The sequence below is a fragment of the Zophobas morio genome, unplaced genomic scaffold, assembly GCF_036711695.1.
Source record: "Zophobas morio isolate AGI-343-1 ecotype UQ-CSIRO unplaced genomic scaffold, CSIRO_AGI_Zmor_V1 ptg000002l, whole genome shotgun sequence".
Lineage (NCBI taxonomy): Eukaryota > Metazoa > Arthropoda > Insecta > Coleoptera > Tenebrionidae > Zophobas > Zophobas morio.
The window spans coordinates 12858471-12870863 of NW_026972107.1; the positions used below are offsets into that span (position 1 = coordinate 12858471).

At 37.5% G+C, this 12393-nt stretch overlaps 1 protein-coding gene across 1 annotated transcript in view; it reads right to left on the minus strand.

Annotated features, from left to right (window-relative positions):
* The window catches only part of LOC135127732 (uncharacterized), an 86475-nt gene that overhangs the window by 34025 nt on the left and 40057 nt on the right, over window positions 1–12393 (minus strand). Inside the window, exon 2 of the mRNA XM_064054319.1 lies at window positions 8251–8310. Within this exon, the coding sequence (XP_063910389.1) occupies window positions 8251–8310 (60 nt within the window). The remainder of the gene's footprint in view (window positions 1–8250; window positions 8311–12393) is intronic.

Consider the following 12393-nt stretch of genomic DNA (forward strand, 5'->3'; position numbering starts at 1 on the left):
AGTTATAATTTTATTAATTACAAAAATGTTTACCAAAAAAAATAATGATAGATAAATAATAATTAACGTTGTTTAAACCTTTTGTGTGTATTTATTTTTTCTATTTTTTTTTTATTGTTTTAATATTTAATTAATATAAGCTAGTACTTTCACTTAGGAATTTATTTTCCTTTTGAAAACTGAAACGTCTATTATACGTTGAATAAAAATTAGAACAAAATCTATCTTTGTTTAAATAAGAGCTTTTGTTATAAATCTGTTGATCTTTTCTTACATTGTTGCTTGAAAATAAGTTTCTATTTAGAAACGATTGTTTAGATCTAAAATTTGTTCCATAAGACCTGTTGTCTATTTCAGTTGCATAATTTGGGTAAAAATCTTTCGTAAAATTAAAATTATTCTTTTTATTTCTGTAATTATTACTTTCCGTTGATCTCAAATAAGTAAGTTTATTAAACGATTGGTTTTTAGTCTGAGAGCGACTGAGATTTATAAACTTATTTTGATCATTATTACTCTGCTTTCGTGTAATGTAATGTACATTTATAGGTGAAACAGAATTAAAGCTATTATTAGCGTTATAATAAAAGTTACGATTTTTATTCATGTAAGCGCTTTTGGATTTAAAATCATTATAAGGATTTCCTGTTAAATTCTTAAAATTATTCCTTCTGTGGAAATAGTTATTATATTTTTGTGGTTTAAAATCTTTATGATTTGAACTTCTATAATTACAACCAGTAGTATGTGCCACAACTTGGGATGGATTTGAAAAACGTTTGTTACTTGTATAATTTCCATTTGATCTCAAATATTGGTTAAAACGAGGTTTGCGCACTTGCGACTTAAAATAATTCGCAGAATTTTTATCATTTTGGGTAGTAAAGCTTTTTCTCGAATTCCGAGGTTTTTCGTGATGTAAAACATTTTTCTTTGTTTGTGTTTCACAATAAACTAATAACGGAATATCCTTAAAATTAGTTTTTAGAACATTATTCTTAAAGTCAACGACACAATCGTATGAGGTGAGAAAATCTAAACCTAAAATTGCGTCAAATGCGATTTTGAAATCGGCGATGTACATTTTAAACTCAGTATTTGTTTCATCGAATTTTTTATAAAAACTTTTGGTGATATGAATAGGTTTTGGAGCAATTCCTTGAATTTTAAAATTTTCATTTAGTCTTGAAACGTTACTAGGTACAGAACTTGACCTCATTATTGATAATGCTGCTCCAGAATCGACTAAATATGTCTTGTTATCGTTATCTACAATGTACATTAGTTTTGAACTATTTTTGTTCATTATATTGCAACTTAAAATTTCATTATGACTTTGATGCACTTTAGATGGTTTACTTTTACCTTTAGATTTATTGTACATCGAATTACTGGAAAGATTTAAATAATTAATCTGATTATTTTCATTTGTTCGCTGATTTGTATAAAAGTCTCGTTTTTTATTTTGATTCAAGTCTCGACAATTTTCTATGTTAGTGAAATTATTTTGTTGTAAAGTATTTGCATTAAAATTTTTATTTTGCATACTTCGTGTTTCTGGTTGGTTTAATTCATTTCGTATACGTTTATAACAAGATCCGATCATATGTCCTGGTTTCTTACAGTACGAGCAAGCTTTTATAGTTGTTGCAGAAGAAGAGTGATAATTTTCTTTCGGTACTATTTTATTATTTAACGATTTTTGTAGTGATGGTTTTAGTGATCTAAAAGTTTTTAAGTAAGAGATATTTTCTTCTTCAATTAGAAATTGTTCGGCTTGTTCGAGACAGTTAGGTTTTTGTGAACGTAAAATACTACCAAGAGGTTCGGATAGACCGGCTAAAAATGTTTTTAAAGCTATTTTTTCGTGTGATGCATTTAATGCGTTTCGGGATGCATCATTTAATTCATTATTTAGTGCGACGCTGCTACGAATTTTTGTAAGAAGGTCTTCAATACGCTGCACAAAATTTCTTGGAAGTTCGTTTGGGTTTTGATAACAAGAAGTCAAATCACGAAGTAACCCTTCGGTATCTCTGCAGTCACCATAATGACCTATTAATAGTTGTCTAATATCTTCCCAATTATTAAGTTGCCTTGATGAAATAAATTTTCTCGCGCTACTGGTTAATTTACTTTTTACAACGAAAAGTAGTGCGTTTCTGTGCTCGTCTTGTACATTTTCAAATGCAAAATTTACCGCTTCAATAAAGTCGTACAAAGTTGCTTGTTCTCCGTCATAAGTTGGTATTAATTCTTTTAAATCTTTTAGAGTAAAATCTGCCATTTTTCTTTTTGTAATTAAATTAACTTAAAGGAAAAATATAAAGAAAGGCAAGAATTATTTCATTAAATTGAGAAAAATTGAAGAATAACAAGGAATTTTTGAATAAATCGAATAAATGCAAAAATACGAAATATGTTGCAAAAAACCAAAAATAAGAGACAAATACTACTTACAGTAATAGATAGATGCTCTTCATTGAACCTGGAATCCGGAAAATGAAAACCCTAGATACCAGTCTTCTTTCTTCGGGATTTTCGAAAATTCTTTCTTCAATTTCGCCTTTTCTTCGCTTTCTTTCTGGATAGTGTTCAAGAATCTTCTCGCTGCTTCTTCCAGATGATGAACTACGTCGAATAGGTTCGTTTCTCGCTTAAATTCGAGTTTGCGAATTTTTCGCGACTTGCAAAAATTTTTGCAAATCCTACCGACTGCGCCACTTTAACGATCCTGATGGTCGTTACGAATAAAAATTAACAATTTTTTATTCTATTTTATTAAATGATGATTACAAGACTTGAAACTATTCTAAGTTCGAATATAATAAAATAACGTTAGACTTTTCTAAGTCCGGACAAAATATAAAAGTAAAATATTTTATGATAAGACGGGAACGGCGTTACGGTATGATGTGAGACTTTTGACTGCAGATCACGACTCGAATGTTGAATACTTGAGTGTCGAATACTTGAATGAATCTTCTGCTCGTTCTTCTCCCTTATATACTGAGGTTTGACCTCCTTTGGCGAAGATAAGCTGCACATGGGCTGATGTAAGAGCTTGCATCAGAATTACAGGTCAACCAAGGGTCGAGGGTTGATAAGGAGTACAAAACAAAGAAAGTTCATTGCTCTAAGACGAATGTGCGTTGCATCTAGAAGTAGGCCAGTGATAACGAGTGCGTTAGCCTCAGGGTTAGAGGTCACTTCGGCAGGGTTGATAACATAAGCGAAGAAGGTTCATTGATCTAAGACGAAATGCGGTGCATCGGGAACCAAGTCGAATAAAATGTTAATAATGGAGTCTTCGGACATAACATTTATGGAAGTCCAGATTTATTTTATTGCCTTACTTTATGACATCAAAATCCTGACATTTTTAAAATATTATTTACTACCTTCCCAATTCATAAAATCAATTCGGAACTGTGTAGCGCCATAAAATCGGGAGCCCTTAATTTATGAAACTGTCAAAAAGGTACAGTACTCAAGGAGAGCAATGACGGTGTCGTAAAAACTGCTTACGCTCTCACCCCCTGCCGCACGGTAGTGTCACTTTTATTGCCCGGAAAGTTCCGTATTTAGTAAACTGACCCAACGGGGGGGCTTGGTCAGCCTCATCCCCCATAAATATGCCGATTTATTAGGGTCCAACACTAAAAATTTGTCATGTTTACGAGCGGGTCGAAAGTTCACAGGAAATATTCCAAAATTACCGACTTGGATGACCATTGTTTCGAATATCGGCAACGACAAATAACATAAAATTTGTTACGGCCTGATTTACGGCTCGATGCGCGCTATGCGGGCGTCCCTGCAGCCGAAACGGCATTTTTCTAGATTTAGAAGAGGCAAAGGGGTGACCTTTCCAAAATATAGGAACAATACACAACGCACAATTTAAAATATCAAAAATAGTTCATTCTGATGAGCGCATAACCGGTTATTGTCGTGAGAATTTTTTAGCACTTGGATTGCAGATGACAGCAAACTTCTAACTGATAATAATCTCTTGTAACGTCCGAGGGCGCTTAAAGTCTATATAATATCGAAATACTTCATCTGTACCTCATTGTTGTGAAAAGTAAAAGTGTCAGGGGCCAAAATGTGTTGTACCTGGTTGCATTTTTGACCATTGTGTGATCTTTATCGTACTTTTATATTATTATGCAACACGATTTAAATCTGGCGTCAAAAATTTAAGCAATGAACTAAATACAATGAAAAAACGAATATGACGCTAGCAGGAACACACCTCGAGACAGGCGTTAATAAAATAAGTGCCGGGGTCTATATTTAGCTCCGTGCTGATTATTTTATGTATAAGTGATCCCACAAACCAAGTCGTAAGTGCGTCAGCACGTTTACATGCAGCCGATACCTTTTCAAGCTTAAATCTTGCCCCGCAAAGGAGAATCAATAAAACCGTCCAGACTATTTGATTTTCCCCATAGCTCGACAGACCAAACCGTGGATTTATGAAATTTGCCTCCTTCTAAATTGCATTTCCGCGATCTTCCCAGGACCAAGTCAGTTTTCCTATCGCATCAGCCTTTGTCCATGTATCAGAATCGAATAAAATATGGGTTTAATATAAAAAGGTGTATTTCCTGTGCACGAACTATTACTGTCACATGCAGTGCATTCGGTACGAAACGGCGGAAATTTGTTTCAGTGGTGAATGTAGGCACTTAGGGCGCCCGCTTGGACTGATAAATGTGCGGTCCTCGAACCGAATCCGATATAGAAAACCGCGAATTGATTGTATTTGATCTCATTTTTCATCGGGGTCCGTATTTAAAGCCCGGATTACGATTTATTAGGACGTTTTTATATCAGCGACTGGAGTCAGGTACAGTCACGAGACTATTACGGCTCTGTTATCATCAGGAAAGGCCGCGGAATTGGATGGAGTCTTCTTTTCCGCTGAATTGTAAACCTCAAGCAGGGCTGGCTTCGGCCGATCTGATCAAAGCGCGCTTTACGACCGGATAAACACTGGACTCTTCAAGAAGAAACGTAAGTGGATGGTAACTCGGAATCCTGGTTTTAGTTCCGGATAATCAGTTTTGGCCACACCTTATAATGGCTTCGAGTTTAAAAGATTCAACAAATTAATACATGGATCGATTTATGTAATTGTTACTAAGCGAGAGAGAAGCTCAAATTGTACAAAATATAGGTGTCAACTAACTAATAGTTCAGGAAGCGATCCAATCCCCAGAAGCTCGATTTGACAAAAAACTGTACTTGTGATTCATGAATCCGCCTCGATTTTGTTATGAAGGACCCTCTAATACTTTGATCACAAAATTTCGGTATGGAAATCTAAACCTACGCTTGCGTATTATAACGTCTACTGTTGTCTCGTGACGTAAAGTTGTAGTAGTGGGCAGTTACTGGAGCCGACCCTGCTCTTAGAACCGCGGATCGAATTCGTGTTCATGATTTCAGCGGCGCACTCTTAATGGCATTTTTAGGTCACGTACGGTGCACCGAACCGAATACCCTAGGGCTGTAAAATGCAGGTACAATGCAATTTATGGACTTAATAACGAAACTCTAACCCCTGTATACGGTTCGTGTGCCAGCTTCGAGTGTGACAGTTGGATATTAGCTGCTCGCAAGTTGGGTGTCTCAATTCTTGGTGGTCTGGCTTACAAATAGCAAACAATAGTGAGAACGCTGAAACGGTCCATAAATTTAGCGTTGTGCGAGTTACTCTGTTTTCATTTTTTGACTAGGGTGACTAGAGTCTAAATTAGGCTCTTTGATGGATGGTGATGATGATTCACAAATAACGATCTTAACGTGCAAGCGGACATCAGTTAATTTCCCCATTGTTGTTCTAGTTTCCCATATGTTCAGTTCCAAACTGTCACATCTGCAGCAAGTGCCTGGTAATGAGGCTATTTATCATTATTGACATGTTTTGACTGAGTTGTGTTTATACATGCTGCTGTTGCCATTTTCAAAACATACAATGACACTTAAAGGGATTTATGTATTGTTTTTGAGGCACTTAAGTCCTGGTTGATTTATGTGGTTCAAGTAGGTGATAGACGAAATGAATTTGGGCATTTCCATTGGTGTCAAGGGTTCACATTTTCACGTGATAAAAAGATAAGAAATCGGTGGCCCAGAAATTCAACTTGTAACAATATCCAATAATCATTATGACGTAGCGGTTAGGCCACAACATTTTCTGGTATGCCGATAAAAATCTCTTAATTGACTACCAGTAGAAACATGGACAGATCACATCTATTGATTATTTATTACAATGAATTAATTGCGAAATTTCATTAACCAATTAAAGAGAAAACATGTTCGGAGCTGCCATTCCGTACTTATATTAGATTGACAGAATATTTTATCCGTGTATAGCAACTGGAGGCTCCAGATGGGAGTCGATTGCAGCAGGTAGTCACATGGACGTTACTAGTGCCTGATGAAATGAGGAACTGTCAATCAATTTCCTTCTGAGAAAACAAAACAGTATGTGCAGCTCCGGTAATGCAATTCTTTAACGAAGATAAAAACGTCACAACAAGAAAGACAAGCGGTGAGGCAATCTTAGGTTGTTATTAGATACAGCTACTAATTTATTAACCTCCACCTAACAATCTCTGATATGCGTTGGATCAAGCGGGGCAAAAACCTTGAAGATAAGGTATCGTATGAAATAACATGGTAGTAAGTTGGACTTGGGGCATCTTTGACGCCGTCATGCATTCTTGTTAAAGTGTAAGTGGCAATGATTGTGGCCTCAGTTCTTAGCGGAAAGATATTCAAATGCGTCTCCTTCCAGATGCACTCTGCGACTCACATATTACCAGATTCCGCTTTTAAGTTTCATAACAGCTCTCGACTTCGACAAAGAGCCAAAGTTAAATTGTGGTGATATTTACAAGAAGCAGAATCAGGAAGCGGCAACTTAATCAACTTTTCGGGATTTAAATGCGATACGTTTCCGCCAGCACAACACCAGACAAAGACGGTGTTAAGCTTGTCGTTGTTTTTAGTGTTTGCGAGTAAATGAAATATCCGACAAAGAGCCGATAGCGTTTTATCGAAAACAGATGGTGTTAAATGAACTTATCCTCGAGCAAATGAAATTATAAGGTGCAGGCACAATTACAGTGTTACTTAAGCGGTTCCGTCGCTACTGCGAAAAGATCGAATCGATAATGGCGACGATTGTTTCCCAAAGTATAGACTTGTCGAACGCTCTAAATAGAGACCTACTAATCTGCCCATTTATCTAATTGAGGAAGCCACGAGCTACCATCGAAGGACCGTTATGTATGACGATCGAACGCTTTCTTGCGCGAATCAAAGAAATTAATGAATATTGAGCTCGAGCAACGAGAAAAAGTTAATAGACAAACAGGTGTAAAATACGTGGAGCGTGAAAATCGAGCATTTCGGCGGATTTAAATTCCTCGGACCAAGGGAGGAAGAAATATAACAAAAACAAAACCGGCAAGACTCGTATAAAACATCACGTTCCGAGACGGGAAAAATCATTACTGGACTCAACAGAGGTGAAAATTACGTTCTTCGTGAACGCTGCCAAATGCCCGCAGCGCACTTTACAACCCGAAATTTTGGTGTGCGCTCATGGTGGAAGCCGAAGTTTTTATGGGTTACAAACACTTCAACATAAAACTCAACCCGGCGAAAGAAAAAATATTAAGCGCAACTACACCATTTCACAGCTTGTGAAAAAAATCTGTGGGTTAATTTAGGGAAACGCAACTTCACTCGTAGAGGCCGAACCTCACGGGACGCGAGTGACGCAGAATCCAATCCGGACGGTCGGTGTCATAACCTCAAAACATATTTTCACTTCCGGAATATCAAGGGATATCATCTCATGAAAAAGTTTAAGCAGTAACTGAACTCATTATTTTAGGGTAATCCGATGAAGAATGACATTGATGCCTAAAATAATGGTGTTCCATATAGATCTTTTTTCTACGGCTATAGTTCCGGTTCTGAAATAGCGAACAATGACAGAAAATATAAAGACCATCATTAGTACTAAACAGTCAACTTTTGCAACTTGCTGTACATCGCCATAATGATGTCAGTTCCAGACCGCATTGAAATTTTATTGAATATAAAACCAATCAGGAGCTTGCTGTTTTAGTGCAGAAGACAATAAAATTAACGTTTATATGTCGGTTTATGTGGCGGTGTGCTTTTAGAAAAAAGAGACCGTGTTTTTTTGGCGGTACTTACCATGAAGCAATCAGGTCCCTGCAGACACATGGACTCCCCGTTAGGGCCGTCGTTGGAGAACTGCAAAGAAAGCCGGAATTAATATTAATGTTTGGATTTGGACGCGGAGATTAAAAACTTCATTAAAATTTGCATTTCAATAACATGGTGGAGTTCGTAAATCCGCTGCCACCAACACAATGGTCCGCCTCCGGCTCTCGGTGCGCCGTTTTCAAAGAGCCACACATGCACGAAAACTAAAATTGAATTCTCGTAAATGAAGTCAGCCGCAAAAAAGCCCAAAAACCTTGTCCCATAAATATTTTATTGCGAGCTAAATATGTAATTAGCGTCTCATAGCGCGCTGTTGTGATCGGATAAGAGCTGGAGCGCGGATTATCCAGATACCGATCTAAATGGTTTGAGATGCGCTGGGAGAAATCGTGATTACACCCAGAATTTGGAATCCCTGTTCACTAAGCCAGCTTATACAAGCTTAGAACGAACTAGAGGGATTGTTTTGCTTGCCTAACACGAAACGTAATACCGAACAAACAACGAGTTTCACGTATTCTTCCGAGAAGGTATTTTAAAAATTTCTCGTGTTCCAATAAAACACAAAACGTATAAAGGAATTTGACTACGACTACGAAAAAATTCTCGTTCGATCTGCTCGGAGACCGGTGATGCTCACCTAGAGGTTTGGAAGCGCACACATTTCTGCTCTTCCGACGTTCCATAAATATTCAGACGCTATAATAATGCCTTAAATATTCATTAGTTATTATAAACACGTCACATAAATAATTAAACATTTACTGAAAACTGCGTGACGATGGTGTAATTAAGTGCGAGCGGGGGACGACTCTATAGATTATAAAAACGACCATTACTATCAGCACACCCAAAGACACCAACGCGGCTGGCCCACAAAATCCAATACGGACCTGACGACACTCACGGAATAATATTGACTTTAATCCCGACAAACTCAAATATTTCTTATTCAGAGGGATCCGGGCGAAAATTACAATTTCATTCCGAGGGTAGGAAATCTACATAGGCACGAAAAATCGACCAGAACAAGAGACTCCTCAAATTCGATTTATCCACCTGAGAAAAATTAACCAACTGCACTGAGGGCTTCACAGATGTACTTTCTCGGTGAGAAGGCAGGACTTCTTTCACACTACAGTGACTCCTTAATGAGCGTCTTAAGCCTCACACTAATTAAAAATATAAATTACTATAAGAATATCTGTGAAAGCATGTTCTTTATGTAAAGCTTCAAGGAAATCCCATCAAAGAAAGTTTTTAAAAAGATGTTTAAGTATGACGTTCCAAATGCAAAATGCGCTTGCATATTTTTCCATACAAAAATAAAAAAGTTTTGAAGTCTTGTTACGTTTACGTGCATGAGTTAATACGCATCATTCTGTTCCGATTTGATGCAGCTGAAGAACCAAACTTTTTTTTAAGTTAACGTTGAAAATTAATAATCGGCGAGAAGGAACAACCAAAAAAACAAAACGCAGGAACCTTTTGAGTGGGCCATTCCCACATAGAACACTATAGAGATCGCTCACTCCTTTGGCATCAAGCTAATTATATTGCAGAATCCTATTCATGGCAAATAAAGGACATTAACAACGCTCCTATTGCCGAGATCTTTGTATAATTAAAAACACTTATCTGTGTGGTGCAGCTGCCTATCCGTCGTTGATTTAAATTTCCGCATTTTTAATGGGTAAGGCTTGGGTAAAATTATGGTCTATAAATTACCCGCCACCGTAATACGGATCTAACCCCAAACATAATGCGGACACAAAGAGGACTTTATTGCTGTATCTAAAGATCCTGCCCGTAAACAACCAATCCATTTTTACATTTAAAACCTAATCTTGTACTTTGTGTGTTTATTGCTAGAACGGAATTACTCAATAAAATCGAATAGAAATCCGCATTCATGTTCTAGCAGAAGCAAACGACTGATTTATCGTCGTTACTAAAATACAAATTCAAATAAATCACCGTATAAAAAACAGCAATCGAGAAGTTCCGTCGGCAATAATTCCCTTACAGATACTGATGCATATTGGGGCCTAAAAACAATACAGCGCTATCTGATTGGCATTATTCCACCAAATAGCTCCCCAAAATAATGATCTTTAGTCTCTCGTTAGTGTGTCATCGCTATGGATTCTTCCCGGGTCGGGTCGCTCCATCTCCTGCTGTAAAAAATATTTGGCGGCGTCGTAAACGCACCCTTTTTATGAGGTATGGGGACTTCAATTTTCTCCGGTGACAGGGGCGGATTAAGGGCTCAGCGGCCTCACGCAAAATATGTGTCACGATAGCTGCTTGACGTTGACAGAGTTAATGTGCGTGCTAACGAACCCCAGACAAACGCAAACCAAGAACTCAAAGCTTAATTGCGCCAAGAAACAAGCACTACTATCGACCATTTCTACTTCTATTTATATAGATTAAGCCAATATAATGATGTTGTCATCCAGGTTTTTCTTCCCTCTACGTCCACACATTTTGTTCTTAGACATACCATGACAGTTTTTGGCAGCGATCAACACAATATTTTCCACCACTCCAAAACTAACCGCAAATTGGTCAACTTTCATCTTCAAAATTGGTCTGTAGTAGTCCTTCGAGCCGGATTTGTATCAGAAGTCCACATCAGAAAATAAGATAAAAACCTATTTTATGTGACAAGTACGATACGAGCCAGCAAAATTAAGCATCTCTGGGGCTCAAATGTAAGAATGGAAAGCGCGGATCATCGTAAGTAAACTAAATTTTGCAACGATTCAGTTCGGTGCAGTATAGGTGTGGCTACTATTATTTACAACTGACGCTTTTGCCTTGTCACTGACGTGGTTCTCAAAGATCGGGCGTGCTATCGCAGGAGTGCGTTTCAGTCCGGGTCTGTCGGCGGCCGATTTTCCTTTTTTCCTGCAAGGGTCCGCAGTAAGGCGTGCGGCAATCGAATTCGAGTCGGAAAGTCACGATTCGTAGTGACTCTCCCCATTATAATTAAACATGTCTGTAAGTTTAATCAGTGCGAGCGAGGAGAAGTGTCGTCATCCTTTTCGTCGTGGTTGGTACGTCGAAGGTGTTTGTTAGCTGAACCATTAAGGCGATGGTTGCATGCCCACCATGACCATCTACGATCATACGCGCCGTGTCATTGTCGTGAGAAGAGGTTTTAATTGTTTTTAGTGGCTCGGTCGGCGCATAATTACACACACCGACTCCGAGTTTAAAAATCTATATCACGTTCCGGGGTTGTCGCATACATATGGAAGTTATGCGGGACGCTATTTATTCACTACGATTATCTGGTATTGTACTGTAAGAATGCGCAGATGCATCGAACGGCAACGTAATTGAATTATTTATTTGTCCATTTAAATTACCTATAGAAGTGCTGGATCTTCCGTGGAATGTTCTGTGTATGTAGTTGACGCAACAGTTTATCGCAACATAATAACACCGTACTACCGCTGACATTTGAACAAAATGTCTGCAAAATCTCATGGGGATATCTTGAAAGAACATTTTCAAACGGAAACTAAAACTCCATTCTTCATATGCAAAATGCACGCGTTACCTCATAGCCACAGGAACTTTCACAAATATGCAAACTAATGTGCTTTAAATCTTCGTGTTAATGGATGCCGCTATTGATTTACACAAAGGCACCGCCACCATCAAATGGAAAAAAACAACTTTTTGCAACATAAAATTGGAATAATGATTTAAATGTGACGATAACGACAATCCCACTCACTTCATCGCAATTACAATTAATTTTATTGGCTAATTTTCTCCCGGCTTTGTGCATCAAAACCGCTAAGATTTTAACTGTAAAGTAATAAATTAGCTCTTTATGAGCTATATATTTTTACAATCGCAACTTTCATAAAATCTTTACGTTTCCCTTCGGACGCTGTTTTCAACTGTCGATGCTGATAACAACGAAAAACCGCACTAAATTCAATCAATTCAATCAAACAATGCCGGCATTTCGCTCTTACGTAACAATGTAGTTATAGATAGTTTTCAATTAATAAATAACTTTGTTACGAATGTAGTCATAAATATGAAATATGAAACCTGTCCGCACAAAAACCGCAACTTTTTTAGAGT